Source organism: Prionailurus viverrinus, chromosome B4 (genome assembly GCF_022837055.1).
Source record: "Prionailurus viverrinus isolate Anna chromosome B4, UM_Priviv_1.0, whole genome shotgun sequence".
Classification (NCBI taxonomy): domain Eukaryota; kingdom Metazoa; phylum Chordata; class Mammalia; order Carnivora; family Felidae; genus Prionailurus; species Prionailurus viverrinus.
In genome coordinates this window covers 59,436,784-59,453,861 of record NC_062567.1, presented here as the reverse complement: position 1 = coordinate 59,453,861, position 17,078 = coordinate 59,436,784, and the positions used below count along the sequence as shown (strand labels likewise).

General features: G+C 36.3%; 2 protein-coding genes across 3 annotated transcripts in view; one reads left to right on the top strand and one right to left on the bottom strand.

Moving 5' to 3' along the window:
• The window catches only part of ERGIC2 (ERGIC and golgi 2), a 41,982-nt gene extending 40,613 nt beyond the window's left edge, over positions 1-1,369 (top strand). For both annotated transcript variants that reach the window (XM_047865886.1, XM_047865884.1), the window contains one exon: positions 135-1,369. In XM_047865886.1, the coding sequence (XP_047721842.1) occupies positions 135-197 (63 nt within the window). In that variant the 3' untranslated portion in view covers positions 198-1,369. The remainder of the gene's footprint in view (positions 1-134) is intronic.
• Positions 1,370-3,996: 2,627 nt separating this feature from the next.
• FAR2 (fatty acyl-CoA reductase 2) overlaps positions 3,997-17,078 on the bottom strand; it is a 154,609-nt gene continuing 141,527 nt past the window's right edge. The window contains exons 9-12 of the mRNA XM_047865882.1: positions 15,729-15,900; positions 11,681-11,810; positions 8,187-8,314; positions 3,997-7,341 (exon numbers count right to left, since the gene is read on the bottom strand). Coding sequence (XP_047721838.1) covers positions 7,179-7,341; positions 8,187-8,314; positions 11,681-11,810; positions 15,729-15,900 — 593 coding nt within the window. The 3' untranslated portion in view covers positions 3,997-7,178. The remainder of the gene's footprint in view (positions 7,342-8,186; positions 8,315-11,680; positions 11,811-15,728; positions 15,901-17,078) is intronic.

Sequence of the window (17,078 nt, the reverse complement as noted above, 5' to 3'; positions counted from 1 at the left end):
TAAGTCACAGCATCATTGTTAAATCTGAACAATAGTTTTTGGTGCTCCGAAAGAGATTGCCCAAAATAAAGCATTGTGATTAGAGGGAATAGTGTAAGGAATAAAACTAATGCTTTGGTCTTTTTTCTCCTTAGGTACCCTTTGAGGATGGCCACACAGACAACCACTTACCTCTTTTAGAAAATAATACACATTAGCACCTCCTGAGTGAAGGAGAAAAACTTTTTGCTTGAGACATAAAACCTTTTTTAATAATAAAATATTGTGCAATATATTCAAAGAAAAGAAAATACGAATGAGAAGTGGGAACCACACCTAGGGGGAAAAAAAAAGAAAGAAAAACCCAAACTGAAATCCTATATATGTTGTGTCTGTTACAAATGTCCTAGAAGAAATTATGCAGCTAATCAGTGAATAAGCCCAACTGGAATATTGCTTGGAAGATGACCCCTTCTGATATTTTCATAGCAAATGGGCAGTATCGAAATCAGACCTTGCTTCTTGGTTGCAAAGAGCCTGAAGGAAAGAAGTCAAACCACATCTAAAGAAAAAGGCATTGATAAGTGCAAATGTTTGCGTCCTTTTGTTTTTAAAAGATATGTCAGAATAAAATATGTAAAACATATGGAAAACTAGTCTAGACTTTAAAAAGTTGTGATCAGGTCACACTGTTAATAAAGGAAAACAGGGATGGGTCCCTATGTTATAGCCATATCCATGTTAAGCCATAATGACAAGACCATTTATCCAATAATTTGGTCTGAGGAAGGTAACTGCTTTTCTTTAAACTCTGGCTGTTGGCTTTTTCTAACAGTTCAAGGCAGGGTCATGGAAGATTGAGGTGAGCAGGTACCTAGGTGCTATAATATGTAACAGAGGTATCATTCACAAATTGTAGAGTGGGCACTTATACAGGGAGAAGAAAGCACATTTTTTTTTAAAAAAGATGCTACATTTTCTAATCTGATCCTTCTATACACTTTGGAAGTGGGAGGTGAGTAATAACAAGGCCCACTACTGATGATGAAAATTATCAGCCAATAAAGTATTAAAAGGAAAAGTATAATATTTTATACATGTTTGGGTGAGGGACAACAGGGTAACTTAAAGTAGAAACATGAGGCAAATATTTAAGACAAGATAATGTCAGATCTGTAAGATTATCATTAGACAATGTCCATTAAGCTGTAAAACTGGATTATGAGTGTTTGCATTCAGAGCGTCCTGAATGGGATTGATTTTGTTATTTTGTTTTGTGTTGTTCTAGCTTTCTCAGTATTTAAGGATTGATTTTAAATTTCCAGACTATAAAAGATAAAAATAATGAGAGGGAGATACACTCAGGTGCCATTAAAAACTATATTTGGAATAGGTGTGCCAACATCATTTTCCTTTTGTAATACTTAATGATAGAAGAATCAACTAGCAGTCCCCATGGTTTAAAGCATTTAGAGAAATGGGAAAATAAAATTCCAGGTAAGTAACAAGGCGAGTCTAAAGGACTAGATTTAAAATGGTGGTTTTTAGAAAACGGTATGTCACAAATTATAGTTTCACAAATGGATTTTTTTTTAAAGGTAAAAAAATGTTTTCTTGAAAATAGTTGTGACATAATGGAGAGGAGAAATACTGATAAAACTGCTTTGAAGTAGAGCTTATGTTGAATGGTATTCTGTGGAGAATAACAGAAGCATTATTACTTAAAATATACAGTTGGTCATTAAGAGCCATTAAGTTAACTGATTAACATAGGTGACATAACATGCTCTGAAAGATTTTTTTATTCCAGAAAATTCCAAATAATGAATGAGACTTCTCTGTTATTGATTTCTTTTCTCAGATACTATTTCTAGAAAGTTAAGAGTAGAAACTAATAGAACATTTCTCAAACGGAATTTTACTTAGAATTTTAGCTATTTGAGACTGAATTTTGGTTCTGTGAATCTGCTTTCCAGAAAGTTCATTCAAGTTTCAGAGTTGTTTTTTTTTTTTTTTTAAGGTAAAATAATTGATTTAAAACTTTTCTTTCAGCTAGGATTTTAACAGTTAAGTGTCTTTAAAAAGGATTTTAAAATTATTTTGGTACTTACATATGATTTTTAATTGTTCCCATGTTTTCTAAATACCATATTAAAATTTTAATGTAATTAATCTGTCCCATTAAAGCTGACTTATAAAAGGAATTTCTTTAAAGCAAAATTCTGCTTTGCCATTGATTTACACTTTACTAGTTGAGAAAGGTTTCTACATGAGACTCCTCAAATAGTTATATTCAGATTTTTGGCAGTCAAAGTAGTAAGATTCTGACAAGCCTCTTGGATGAGGAATGATGAAGTCTACCTTCACATTAGGATTTGCTAGGGGTTTCTGACCTCACTACATGTCTCTTTTCCATTGCAGAGAACACTGTACTGACCTACTTATTCTGGAGCTTTGGCTTGTGCCTGGGGAGGGCGTCTTCAATAGGGTACCCAACTTTATTATTCAGCTCTCCTTTTTCATTTTATTAAGGTATTCATAATATTTGTATATATTCCAGGCTAAATATTTTAAACATTGAGACTTCAATTTATACGAAATAGGTTTTTTAAAAACTGTGTTTTGTATACATTGACCTGTAAAAAGAAACATCTAGGTGAGTAATTCTCTGCTGCAGTATTTATACAGTACAGACTACCTCTTGGGAAAAGTTTAACTCAATTTTAGAATTACAAAATTACTTCTGATTCTCAATTTAGATGATTAACATCACATTTCTCTCACATTTTATGAAAGTACTGAATTTTCACAGTAAATTTACTAATGCAAGGAAAGTTTGCAATCTTTAATATAAACTGGGCTGGAATTCTTAAAGGAATGACTAAGATCTAATTTTTTAATGGTAGAAGTAGGGCTGTATTATGCATCCTGTCTTTTTATGTCCTGGGTTAGTAATTTGAGTACCAGAAAGTAAATTTGTATGCAACCTGTTTCAAAATTTAGAACTTTGAATCTTGAACTTGAGTTCAAGATGCGTATTTTTGATTGTTTAATAAAAATTAAGGCTGAGCCGGAGGACCTTTAAACTTTCATCATGCCCTTTAGTCTAGTACTTAAGTCCCTCCCCTTGTGCTTGGAGCTCCATTGCAAACCTTCTGCAAGACAAAGTAGATAGCACTATCCAAATTAGATCACCATTTGTTCACTACCTTATGGTATGATGCCAGGATTAATATCCAAGTATTTCCTTATTGTTGTCCCCCCCCCCCCCTTTTGAAATAATTTTTTAGTGATGAAATCACCTTGCATTATCTTAAGTTTAGGAAACTGCCTTAGATTTTTTGGTTTTCTTGTGGGTTTTTGTGGTGTTGTTTTAAGAGAAAAAAAACACACATGACTCATTTAGTGTATCAATCCTGAACGTGTGGACTCTAAAATGACAAACATAAAACAATTTCTTTGTCCTTTTACAATCATGTATCCCCAAATAAGCCTCAGTTTTTCGTATTTAAGCTCCTTTTTCCTCATAGGAAGACTGTGGCAATCCTAGATATCAGTCTGTTACATTTGCTTTTGCTCCAGATGGAGCTAAATTACTGTATGAGATTGAATTTCTTTTGTATTTTCATATTAAAAAGTGAATGAGTGATGCAAATTGAGCAGTTGACTCAAGTCTATAAAACTGTCAACAAAGTTGACAATAATCGGTGAGATATTTAAATAGTTTTGTCTTAGCAACTCCAAATTGTATTGGATGTTTATCAGAAGGAAATGATGAACAACTCTTACAAATATCATAACTCATTTATGCGATTTTGTGTAATAATTTTAAGGTAAAACTGAGTAGGTGTGGAGGAAAGTATAGCTTGATGAAAGCAACGTGTACTGAAGCAGACCTTCAGTGACACTTGATGTAACTAAAAGATACTTTGTAAGTTCATTTCTGTTTTCAAGCAGTTATGCAAATCAGTTTGATGATTTCTTATACTAGACATACTAGACTTATCTTTAGTTTCTTTAGAGTAAAATTGACACAGTTGATCAGCCTCATGTTTCCCTACTTAGTCACAGTTCCAGATTAGGATCAGTAATTCAAGTAAAGTAAGGCCACACCTAAACTTTTTACTTGTGTATCAGAACTGTTTCTAGCTGTTAAAACTCAATTTCATTTAAGTGTCCTTTGCCATAACTGTATCTTCACTACTGCCTCTCAAGCCAGTTACATCGGAAAATCAGCAATTTCTAGTTTTATTTTGGGTAAATTAAAAAAATATGTTTTTACAAAGTAAGCAGTGAGCATTTTTCCTTACCTCTCTATGTGAGCATATGGGACAACCATTTCCTTTTTACTACAGATAGTTGTCCATGTTTCCAGAACATAATTGTTAGATTCATACTTCTAGAAAAATAGACATGTGGGAATTTACATGTAATTTTTGTGAGCTTTGAAAATTACTGATGTTTTTGGAAACTTTAGGCTGACCTACTTTGTTACATTCATTGTGAGATAACAGAACACACTATTTGGGGATTAGTCCCTTCTCAGATCGGTCTGTTTACTCTCAGATTCTAAATCAGCTATTTGAATGAGATGTTGACTGGAGATGATGGTGTCGAGTTAGTGTAAAATTGTAAGAAATGTTTTTTGGAGTTGTATGTCCATCTGCCTCAGGCTTTTTCAGTATTAATTTCTTTAGGTGGGGACTGTCTTAAACTCTGAAATATTCATTACTGTATCAGGTATGTTGTGGCTACAGAATACAGGAATTACCAAAACTTCTTTTTTAATGTAGATGCCTCTCCTTTGTAGTTATTATCTGTCCCCTTCTCCCCAAAAGTAGAAGGCTCTTTCTCATTGCATTGTATGTATTAGACATTCAAATAATTGTCAGTTGGTCTTGATATAAAATAATTAGGGATTTTCTTTCATACAGATACCTATTTTGACTGCTTAGACGTCATGTGATTTCTTTAATGCCACAGATAAAAGATGCTTCCAGCATGTAAATGTAACCTATTAATGGTGTCAGAAAAAAGTGAAGCATTATGTATCTATGTGTTAATTTATATTCATCTGGTAATCTTCTTTGGAAGATTATATCTTTTTCTCAGGGGAGGGAGGAGATCTGTAGTAGTCAGCAGTTAAAGATACAACACTAGAAGAGGAAAACATTTTTAATTCAAACTTTCATTTAATCAAAAATCAAAATGAATACTGGATTAGTGGAATTTATGGAATTAGTGAAAACAAAAAACAAAAGTAAATTCTTAGAATAATTATGTTTTATCCAACCTCATTGAATTTATATCTTGATTTCATTTTTATTATATCTATAGTTTGTATCTTAATCAATGTAACTCAGAAGTATCATATAGACATCTCAAACTAAAAATCACCAAGTGCTTTGTTTCAGAGCTGGGTTGTATGCCCTGGAAAGAAGTTCCCAGACCTTAGATGAGATTGGAAAAGACATTGCCCAGAACAGTTCCCCCCAAATGCCCTTTATGGTGTTCAGAAAAATCTCAAGTAATACCAGGCTAGAAGCTGCCTTCAAGCCCTGTGCACTTAACTACGTGAATGTGCTTTCTGAGTATTACATATCATTCCAGAGAGCATAAATATAAGTAACTGCCATTGTTACCATTTTATGCTTGTGTCATTTGCCAGTAGTTATGATTAATTGCTTAGGCCCCAAATACTATATAATAATATTTCATGTTTTTAACATGAAATGCTGCAATCCAGCATGCACTGATATCTCAAATAAGATGAAAGTCAGGATAACAGCTATATTATTAATATAGGAATTTGGGAACAAAAACTATTAATTCATTGATAGTATACATAAAACATTTTTAAACAAAACAACACCTATTCTCTAAACGTAAAGTCACTTAGTGAAGTCTGTCATCTTCTGCTGTACATTGTACAGTTAACGTTGTCCACTTGGGATGATCAAGATACTAGTAAGTCTTGATGATCACAGAGGAGTAATTTTCCCACTATACAAAAAACTAAAACTAGCATTTACACTTGTATTTGGAATTTTGCTTTCTCATTGGCAAAGATCCAGGGACTGGTTTTTTAGGATTCTAGCCTAGTACCCTCCTCCCATTAGTCACTGAGGCCTGAGCAAAATAAGCTTAAATATAAGGGTGACTTCAATAAAAGAGAAGGAAACTCTTGAGAGAAGGTCATCAGGAAAATGGGTAATTGAAAAGATTTAGAAATAATAGTTGTCAGATTGAAATTATAAGAACTAATTTTTACAAGCATAGTAAGTAGTCCTAGTGCAAATACACTTGAGCCCTCATTCTGTACATAATTACTTAAACCTCTTGTTTTATTTTTTGTTTTTTAGATTTCAGAAGTATAGTTGAGGGAAATGCTAAATGTGAGCCCACTTTTCTAATTCTCTCAGCCTTCACTCAGGTCTCCATGGTATAACACATAAAAAAAGGCTGAGATTTCAGTGGAGGATTATTTCTTTTATGGTATATCTGAGGATGCAGAGATCATTCTTCTACTTGATCTTTTTTAATGTTAATTTTTGTGAAAGAGAGCACACGCACGCGCGCGTGTGTGTACGTGGAGAAGAGGCAGAGAGAGAGAGGAAGAGAATCTCAAGCAGGCTCCATGCTGTCAGTGCGGAGCAAAATATGGGGCTCGAGCCTACAAACCCTGACATCATGACCTGAGCCAAAATCAAGAGTCAGACACTTAACCAACTGAGCCACCCAGGTGTCCCTTAATCTTGATTTTAAACTTTTCTACTGGGTACCCCTGGAATGGTTCCAAGGTTAGAACTGCCTTTCTTTAGCATATTTCAGCTTCCGTCGTATGTTATTCCATGTTCATTTAGTCAAAATTAGTCCTCTCAAGAAAAAAAAAAAAAACCCTAAATACCAACAGACAGATGTACTTTGGTGTTTTATGTTCAAGGGCATAGAGTGTTAGGAGGCAATCTGGAAATAAATTTTCCTAAGATATGTATGATTGTAGGCTAAGATATGACTTTCCTTTTCTCACCTAAATGAAAACAATACATAGGGAAGAAATAAGGATGAATACATGACAAGACGTTTGACAGTTAATGAGCTTGGGCATATTCTTTGTTACTTCCTAATCTTAAGAACCACAGTTTGCTGTTTTGGAGGTATCCAGGAGATTCCAGATAAAAGGAGATTGCTGAATGTTCTTAGACCTTAAGTGTGCTGGATGCCCTAAAGTAGGAGAGGAATTTATAACAGAAGCTCACAATGAAGAACCAGACATTCCGAGCCATCTGAGATCGTGCGATGAGAAGGCGCCAGGCAATGAGGAAGAGGGCAGTATTAAAGAGGTAGTGAATATTTCGGAGCCTGGGGAACAGAAATACATAACCAAAGTTAAAACAGCAAGCATCAAATACCTATCTGTGCTATCTGAAGCATAAATGTCATTTTCTGGCTCGTTAGGTGCTCCCAGGTATGTGACATGACCTTATGACATTTTGATTTTTTATCTATTTCCACAACATGCCTTCTGATTGATCGCCTTTCCATAATTATACTTTGATCATATTACCATATCACAAATCTTCACTGGTTCTTGTTCATTAGAAGGTAAGTTCTCAAGTTCTTAGCCTGCTATTTAAGGTTCCTCTTCCGTTACAATTTACCTTTCCATCCTTATAATCTCTGCATGAAAAGCCCTTTGTTTCTACCAGAATTATATCAGACTGCTGTAGTTGATTGTCCTTTATGGAATAATGACTGAAAGAAACTTGAGGCAGTTTAAGGACATGAAGAGTGGTTGAGTGAGTTGCCCATGTTAAACAGTATAAATTTCCTGCTTGTTGGGTGTATTCTTAATATCCCATTATGATGGGATGGGGTAGAAGAAAAAGAGAAACGGGTTCAAATCTGGATCCTGTATTTCCCATGTGTTACCACAAACAAGTCATTTACCTTCTTTGAGCCTAAATATATCTTTGATAGAAAAAAAAAAAGCAGGGGTGGGGGGATAACAAAATACCCCCTCATAGGGGTGTGGTGAAGTCTAAGCAAAACTGTATTATGAGGGCATAGTATACAAGGAAGGGTCTATAATGTAGTAAATGCTTGAAAAATGTTAATTCTTCTCCTCCCCTGCTCCAATTTCATGTCCGGTATAAAATCAGATACATGGGAGAAGTGCTTAATAAATATTAACTGATTAGGCTTACCTTCTCAAATGTTGTTTTGCTTCTGGGATCCCAGCCATATCCTCTTTCAGTAAGTACTTCTTAACTCCTAAAACATAATTTTCAATGTATTCCAACCAGTTCAACTGGCGCACATCAAAGTTGAATACCTGAAAGGCAAGAAGACATTATGGATTGCTAGAATTGCACTGCTGGAGACCATCACTTTGTCCTTTTGAAAAACTGCTTTTACATAAATGAGTGAAATTCAGTTTGGGAGACTTGGGTGGGACCCCTTTAAAGGAGATTATTTGAACAGTTATTTCCAAGGCACTGACAAAATGGATTATCATTTACACAGAAACATTCAGACACCGATCAAGCACAAATATTTGACATTTAAGAAGTCTTGGGAGGGAAATTTAAAGGAACTGGCATTAGCTGGTGAAAGCTAATTTCATTTCAAGTAAATTGGGATTATTTTTAAAAGTGATGGGTAGGGAGCAAAACAAACTGTGCTGCTCCTTTTTTCCATTCTTTAAATTTTGGTGGTGTTTCCTTGGCCTACCCTCCTTTCCTGCAATATCACCATTTCATTATGCAGATTAAGGTAAACTGAATAAGCAAACTCTTAAAGAATAGTTTAGCAGAAATTATATTCTGTATTTGCTTTAGAGATGTTATCTACTATGTGTGCTGTTAAATGAAGCCCTTCAAAAACATTTAGAGTTAAGCGGTAAGAGTTAAGTGTTTCTCTTGGAACCATAGTGTATTTTCTCCTCTTGGATACAGAATACCATGGAACTATATTTTCCCTTTCACTTTGCCACCAAAAAGCTCAAAAACAGATTCTCTGCTTTACTGCAGTGACTTAGTAAGATCTTGTAGACTACATATGGACATCCTATTTTTTCATTCTTATCTTTGACTTCATATTTTAATGCATATTTTCCCTAGTTTGGTGTTTTATTTCTATTTTCTTTTATTATAGATTATATATAATACATGATATTTTACATTTATATATAATTTATTAAATATTATATGATATATATGTTTATTGCAAGTTATCTCAAATAATACGGAGTATTAACAAAGAGCAGATGAGATGACTGAGTTCCAGAGAGCTTCATAGACTTGTCCAACAACTGAAATGCTTTTCAAAGGTAATTCTGCATCACTTTGTTTGGATATGTTTATTTACTATAGTATCACTAAATATTACTTATTCATTTATATAAAGAGAGGCTTTTATTTTTATACCAGTTAACATTTCTAAGTTAGATTTCAGTAACGTCCTTGTTTGGAATCCTCATTCCATATGGCAAGTCAAACTGAATTCTAAGCCGATTCTAAGCCAGAGTTTGGCAATTATATGCAATTATTCAGGACTGTTACCTTTGTTATTTTGAAAGTGTATGTTAAATCCATAGCACATTTGATTCTTTTCATTTTCAAAAAATTTTTGGTTATTTTAGGTTAAAATAGTAAAATGTCAAAAAATGAAGCTCTAAGCTACCTTTTGAATTAGAGGGATAAATTACATGGGAAAAATGCAATAAAGATAACTGTACATAAAACCTGTAGCTAATTTTAACGTTTAAAAACAATTTACAATAGTTTTTTTTTTAAACAACATAGTTTGATCATTATCCATGCATTTCAAACAAGTACTTAGAATAATTTTGTTTATACAAGGGATGTAAATATTTCTGAAAATAGCTCTATTTCATGTCAGTTTTAGAGATGCTCTGCAATGATTTCAGTTAAGATAGCCCTCTAAATCTCACCTGGTGTATTTAATTTAACATTTATGGTGTTTGACTTTAAGTAACCCTTAGGTTCCATGACCCGAAGTAATTCTAGGGCTTGGATTTGAATTATACTCTGAGGCTGGTATGTAGGAGTAAAGCCCATAGCTGGCATGTGAGGCTGGCAGTAGCCTCGCATTTCCTTCTCAGTGTGATGTGGTCTCTTCTACATGCTGTCAAGTACTAGATAAATCGAGAAATGCTTTTTTCTTTAAAAAATTTTTTAATTAAAAAAACTTTTATTTATTTTGAGAGACAGCAAGTGAGTGAGCAAGCATAAACAGCGTAGGGGCAGAGAGAGAGAATCCCACTGACAGTGCAGAGCCCGATGCAGGGCTCAAACTCACAAACCGTGAGATCATGACTTGAGCCAAAACCAAGAGTCGGACGCTTAACTGACTGAGCCACCCAGGTACCCCAGAAAGTTTTAGTAGATACTGTCAACCAAGAGAGTGAAAACTTTAAAATTTAATTGAAAACTCAGGATATGCTCAGGGAACACATGACTCTCTGAGGAAAAAACAAACAAACTGGAAACGTATAAAGTACACAAGATTTCTATACTTGTGAATTTCAGAATATACAAAGATTTCAAGAGTTAACATTTATAACTGCCAAGAAGCTAATGTAAAGAAAATAAATGGCATGGCTATTAAGCAATTAATGCGAAGGCCTGTCTTGAGGAATGAAAATCTGAATTATCATAGATCATTATAGGGATAGAGGCTATATGTGCTGTACATGTACTAGAGAGAAGGCAGTACTGATGGAGGGAGGTCTTAGTGGGATGCACATAAGAGTTGGGGTTAGCTTTAAAAAGTAGGAAAGAGGGATGCCTGGGTGGCTCAGTCAGCTAAGTGTCCAACTCTTGATTTTGGCTCAGGTCATGATCTTGAGGTTCGCGGGATTGAGCCCTGTGTCAGGCTCTGCACTGGCTGTGTGGAGCCTGCTTGGGGTTCTCTCTTCCCCCTTCTCTCTCTGTCCCTCCCCTGCTTGCACACACTCTCTGAAAAATAAACAGAGGCCCCTGGGTGGCTCAGTCAGTTAAGCATCAGACTTGAGCTCAGGTCATGATCTCATGGCTCGTGGGTTCAAGCCCCATGTCAGGCTCTGTGCTAACAGCTCAGAGCCTAGAGCCTGCTTTGGATTCTGTGTCTCCCTCTCTCTCTCTTTCCCACCTCTACTTGCACTCTGTCTCTCCCTCAAAAATAAACATTAAAAATTAAAAAATAAACCTTAAAAATAATAAAAAGGAAGGAAAGAACTGTAGCTTTGGAGATGCAGAATGATCTTGATTTAACAAGAGCAGTGGGTGAGTTTATGAGGAATGAAATTGTGATTTCTCATTGAAGTCCTATGCTGTGGGTTTAGGGAAAATACAGAGGTACTGAGGATTTGCTGAGGACAAACCAAGGGTGAACAGGAATGGAAGCGAAATATGTGAAATGTGACTGCAGGATAGCAGGAGGATCTAATCAAAGTCGAGAACCCAGGACTCTTATCTACATTAACTTATTTACTGCATTGTGTCAATAATACTGATGGATTTTCTTAGCCAAAAAAAAAAAAAAAAAAAAAAAAAAAGGGAGGGAGGGAGAGAAAGAAGGGAGGGAGGAAAGGGAAGGAAGGAAGACCAGAAAAGACAAAAAAGAATTCTGTGTATGTAACTAAAACTTCTTCATCCATCAGCTTTCCAGGTCAAATGGTTGTCAGGACTCTACTCACTCTCTGGTCTTCAGGACTCAGCTCAGACATCAGCATTTCCGTATTGTATGTGCTCCATTCCCAACTCCGGTTGACAAAATACTCCAGCATGGACACTGTTCTTAGCAGCCGATTCATGAGCTTTGTCATCCTGAGGTAAAAATCAGGTAGAAGCAAATATCAGCACACCACAGATGGCTGCTTCCATGCTACTCTATAGGATGTAGGACACATTATTTTTTGAGAAAAGAGAATTTCCTTCTTGCCCCCATTTCTTCATTAAAACAGATTCTTTTTTTCTCTTTCCACATTATCTCCGTTGAATAAAGGAAGGGGATGAAACTAATGGAGTCTGTTAGGCATTTTAATACAAACAACCTCCTCCTCTTCCTCTTTACTACCTTCTCTTTCTCAAAAGTGGCAGATATTTTAAAAGCCGAGCCAGATATTGGAAAATAACTAGGTGATCACCTACTGTGTGGCACAGTGCTGATACTTTGAAAAAAATACTACCTCAGCTAATTCTCGTATCTGTCAGGTAGGTATTTATCTGCATTTTATGAGTGGGTAGAAGAAGCTTAAGATAGATGAAGTGGCCATGATAATACTAAGTGTCAAAGGCAAAATTGAAACCCAGTTTTGACCACCCTCAAAAAGCTTATGCTTTTATGATCTCACCACTCTGTCCCATGACTTCAGATGGCCCACATCTTCCAGTCCTGTGGTCAGGACTTGGACCAGCTCTGCTGTGTGAACTTCTCAACTTTACAATAATTTATCGAAAACTTTCAGATGTGATCTTATTTGATCCTCACAGTAGGAATCTGTGAGGGAGTAAAGATCTATTATTATTTATCTTCCTTAATCTTACACAAGGGTTAACAGCTTAAAGTTCACACAGCTACCGCTTAAACCTAGATCTTCTGGCTACAGATCACTTTGGCCTGTAGAACATTTCTCTTAGGCCAGTTTTGCCAGTAGTGATTACTGTAGTTGACCCCGTAATGACTTACACTGTTTTGGGAATTTGGTCTTGTTTCTGGTCAGATCCTAATGACTTATCAGGGACTTCTCTCATTGTATCATGGGAAATTCTTAGGCAGAGGGTAGACTCATTATTCCCTGGTACCAGCATTACAGTAGCCTTCCATTTAGCTATTATTATCTAACATTTTTGCTATAGACTATTTGTATGCCCCTCCTCCCCAAATTCATATATTTAAACCTATTCCCACCAATGTGATAGTATTTGGAGGAGAAGACTTGGGAGGTGATTAGTGCCTCTCTCTCTCCCTCGGACTTTCCAGCTAGTGAGGACACGAGAGAGAGAGAGAGAGAGAGAGATGGCTGTCTAGGAACCAGGAAGCAGGCCCTCAGCAGATGCTGAGTCCACTAGCATCTTGATCTTACACTGCCCAGTCTCCAGAACTGTGAGAAATAAACTGTTACTTGTAAGCCTCCCAGTCTATGATATTCTGCTATAGCAGACCTAATAATGACCATCTTTATCCATTCTACAATTCTGATGGAATTGATGTGATTTTAATAAATTTAATTTTTGAAAATGATCCTTGTACAATGATATCCTATGTACAGAACTATATCAGCATAATTTTTTTAAAGAAAGAATACATTTCTTACTTTTAGGTAGAGAAGGTCTTCGTAACACATAAAATGTGAAAGCCATAAAGGAAAAGAGTGATTCATGTAAAAATCTGAAACTTCTTTAGTAATAATAGTGATTGCTATATGCTGTGCCCTCATATAAATAGTATAAAATAAGTATGTTAACTGTCCCTTTTTATAGGTGAGGCAGTTAAGTATTAGAGATAGGACTCATATGGCTAATTTGGTGAAGCCAGTATTTAAATCTGCAAGTTATACTTTGAACTCCATGCTATTAAGACCTACACTATATGTAGTCCCCTTGTATTAGAAAAAGTTTAATAATTGAAGGTATGAGATAAGAAAGTGACTTGGGAAAAATATATTAAATATAAGTTTACACACATACATAGGAGTTTCTGTAAATTAATAAGGACAACCTAAGAAAAACAGGTGAGAAACAGGCAGACAACTCAGGAGAAATACTGAATGCCCAATGACCACAGAAAAGCCCAGCCCCTCCAGCAATCGGGACTGCAAATCAAAGGAACGAGAGATGCCAATCATTATCATTAGTTTGACGATTCAAAAGATTGATTTTTGGCAAAGTAGTGATGAGGGTAAGAAAAAACAAATTTTTACCCTCATGTGCTGATGTGAAAGTGCCAATTGTCAAACTGACAGAGCCTTCCTTTAGGGCAGCCCGGCAGTAGTCACAAAACTCAGAGACATCCTCCAATCCAGCAATCACACTCCTCAGCTTCCTGACCCAGTGGCATGTTCTAAAAAAATGGGTGTGCACTGATACTCATGACCGCATTGTTTGGAAGAGTTAAAAGGACACCAGTAGGCAGAATGACTTTGATTTTCATGGGCCATTAGTGAAAAAAGAAAATTTGCAGGCCTGATTTGCACACACACACACACCTCAATGCAAAACTATATTTATGCATGTCTATGTATGGTTGTAAGTGCGTAAAAGATTATACACACACACACCTGGGAAGGGAAAGGATCTCAAAGGATTCTGGCATTTTCTGCCATAAAGATTATTTCCTAAAATACCTGTGACCAAACAAACCTACCCATTTCCCACAAATATTAGTTTAATTTCTCACAAACAAAATTCATAAAGATTTTTATTAGGTCCCTTTCTCCTGTTTCTCTTTTCTGCTTATGAAACTTTGCTCTTTCTGCAGGTCTTCTTTCAACCCTGATCTGTGTTAAAATCTTCAGCATTTCTGCCTACAATAGGGTTTTCTTCTTTTCCCATCTTTATTTAATAAGCCCCATACATGGGGTGCTTGGGTGGCTCAGTCGGTTAAGCACCCGATCTTGATTTTGGCTCAGATCATGATCCTAAGGTTGGTGAGTTCAACCCCATGTCAGGCTCCATGCTGACAGCACGGAGCCTGCTTGGAATTCTCGCTCTTTGCCCCTTCCCTGCTCACATGCGTGTGCGCTCTCTCTCAAAATAACTAATAAAAAAAAGCCCTATGCAAATATTTTCTCCATAACCACAATGTCTCCTTTTCACCTTGCTCAAGAAAAAGCTGATGATTATTGAGTTATCAGCTCTAAATTGGGTCTCTGAAAATTTGGATAAAAGTGACATTGCCTAAGTTTTAGTCATTTGCACTGCTAAGAAGGATGGAAATTCAACACACTGAGAGAGGCTTCCTCCTGTAGAGAGACTAGAACAGAAGGCAATGCTATTCATGCTCCTGATTCTTGCTTGCAGCAATTGCCTTTGGTGCTTATAATTATGACTCTTGAGAGACAATATTCAAGACACAGAGTTTAAGTGAGAGAAAGGGATACGTCCTATGTCACACAGCTAGATGGTGACACAGCTGCCTCAGCATCCACACATTTCATTCTACCTTGTTCCCTTTATTTCTTTACTCACCTCTAGGTGGCAGTAAATCTGGTTCAGGTTTCTCCAGATCTTTATTCTGTCACTTGGAGTCTACTTTAAATTCTTCCCCGAAGCTTCTACATCCTATTTGTAAAACTGGCATACCGAGAATATCCTCTCTGGGTTGTGAGAATGAAAATGAGATCATCCCACATCATTCCGTGTGTGTGTGTGTGTGTGTATGTGTGTAAGTGAGGCTGTTACCATTATTTTAATATTACCTAACAATTTAGAAAACCCCAGACTTAGAGTCTCAGTTGCTTTCCTTTTGGTGGATGATTACTTGCTGAATTCACCAAGTTCTTCAATATTGAACTTCCATTATTATGATAGAGGATTTTTAAGGTAGGAGTCCCTCTGGGGCTTCTCACTACTACTGCTTTGATTTTGTCCCCAAATATATACATACGTGTGTGTGTGTGTGTGTGTGTGTGTGTATGATTTAGTTATCACTTTTGATCCCCAGATGAAAGGAGGGCTAAGGACTTTGGGATCCTAATTTTCCATGCGGCAACACTCTTAAAGCAATTGACTTCAGCTTCTTACCTGGGCTTCCTTCCTGTGAGCCGTAGATAGAAGTCGTAGATGATGGCAGGGGCTCGGTGGCTGACTGCATTCCAGTACTGGCTTGTGATGGTATTGGTTGTGAAGTCCGCATTCGGCCTCCTAAAAGCTCTCTCAAATGGGACTTTTTCAAAGGTTGCCAAGACTTGGAATCCTGTGGAAAGAATAGAGCACTAAGTCCAGGCACATATAAGCCCACTGTAGTTGAGGTTGCAATGGGTCAAAATGATAAAGACTAATGATTTGCTGTGTAGAGTCAAGAATCAATCTGAGACAATATTAAGGTTATTTATGCCAGGCAAGATGTCACCTGCAAAAATCAAACAATGAGAATGGGTTACAAAGTGGGTCCTTTTCTTGAAACCTTACACTAAAAGCAACTTCTTGGGGAAATAATAGTTCTAGTCAATACAGTGAAGAACTGTTCAGAAAAACTTAAATCCATCATTGGTTCCAAGGATATCTAGTCTATTCTGAAAGCCCCAAGACAGAACCTGAAGGCTTTATTTCCTAGGCTGGATTGTTACTTGCAGAACCATCAGGAAAGTTTCTTCACATTTTACTTAAACCTTTAAAAAGGGTTACCTTTTAGAAAAAAATTTTAATGTTTATTTTTGAGAGAGAGAGAGAGCAAGCGAGCGAGTGAGGGAGGGGCAGAGAGAGACACACAGAATCCGGAGCAGGCTCCAGGCTCTGAGCTGTCAGCACAGAGCCCAACGCGGGGCACAAACTCAGGAACCGCGAGATCATGACCTGAGCCAAAGTCGCACGCTTAACCGACTGAGACACCTAAGACACCCAGGCGCCCCTATAAAGGGTTACTTAAAGCTTCATAAAATTTAAGTAAAATAGAGAATATCAAGGCAGGATTCCCTTATACTGGTTCACTTTAAATACCAGTCTTTTACTTCTTGGATATTTCTGCTTCTCTAGGAATATCCAGACTCAATCGTCCACTCTTGTCTCCAGACTTTTTTTCACAATTTTTTACATTGTTATGTAGATAAAACCTAGTTAAAAACTTTTAATGTACAGTTGTAAAATAATTACTAAAAAAAAAAAACTAATTCAAATTCAATATTTATTTTATGTATGTAAAATTTTCAAAGGCTATGCCTAAGTTCATTTTTCAATTATAATGATACCAATTCTTATGGTGATATGACTATTGTCCTCCTCAAACAAGATTACCTGGAAATCTATATAAAATATATATACCTTACACAGAAAAGATTCTCAAGAAATATCTGGCCCAGGAATCTGGACTCTTCTCCTCCCAGAGGGAGTCATAATCACTTTTAAGAATCACTAGTGAAGTGGTTACTGACCACT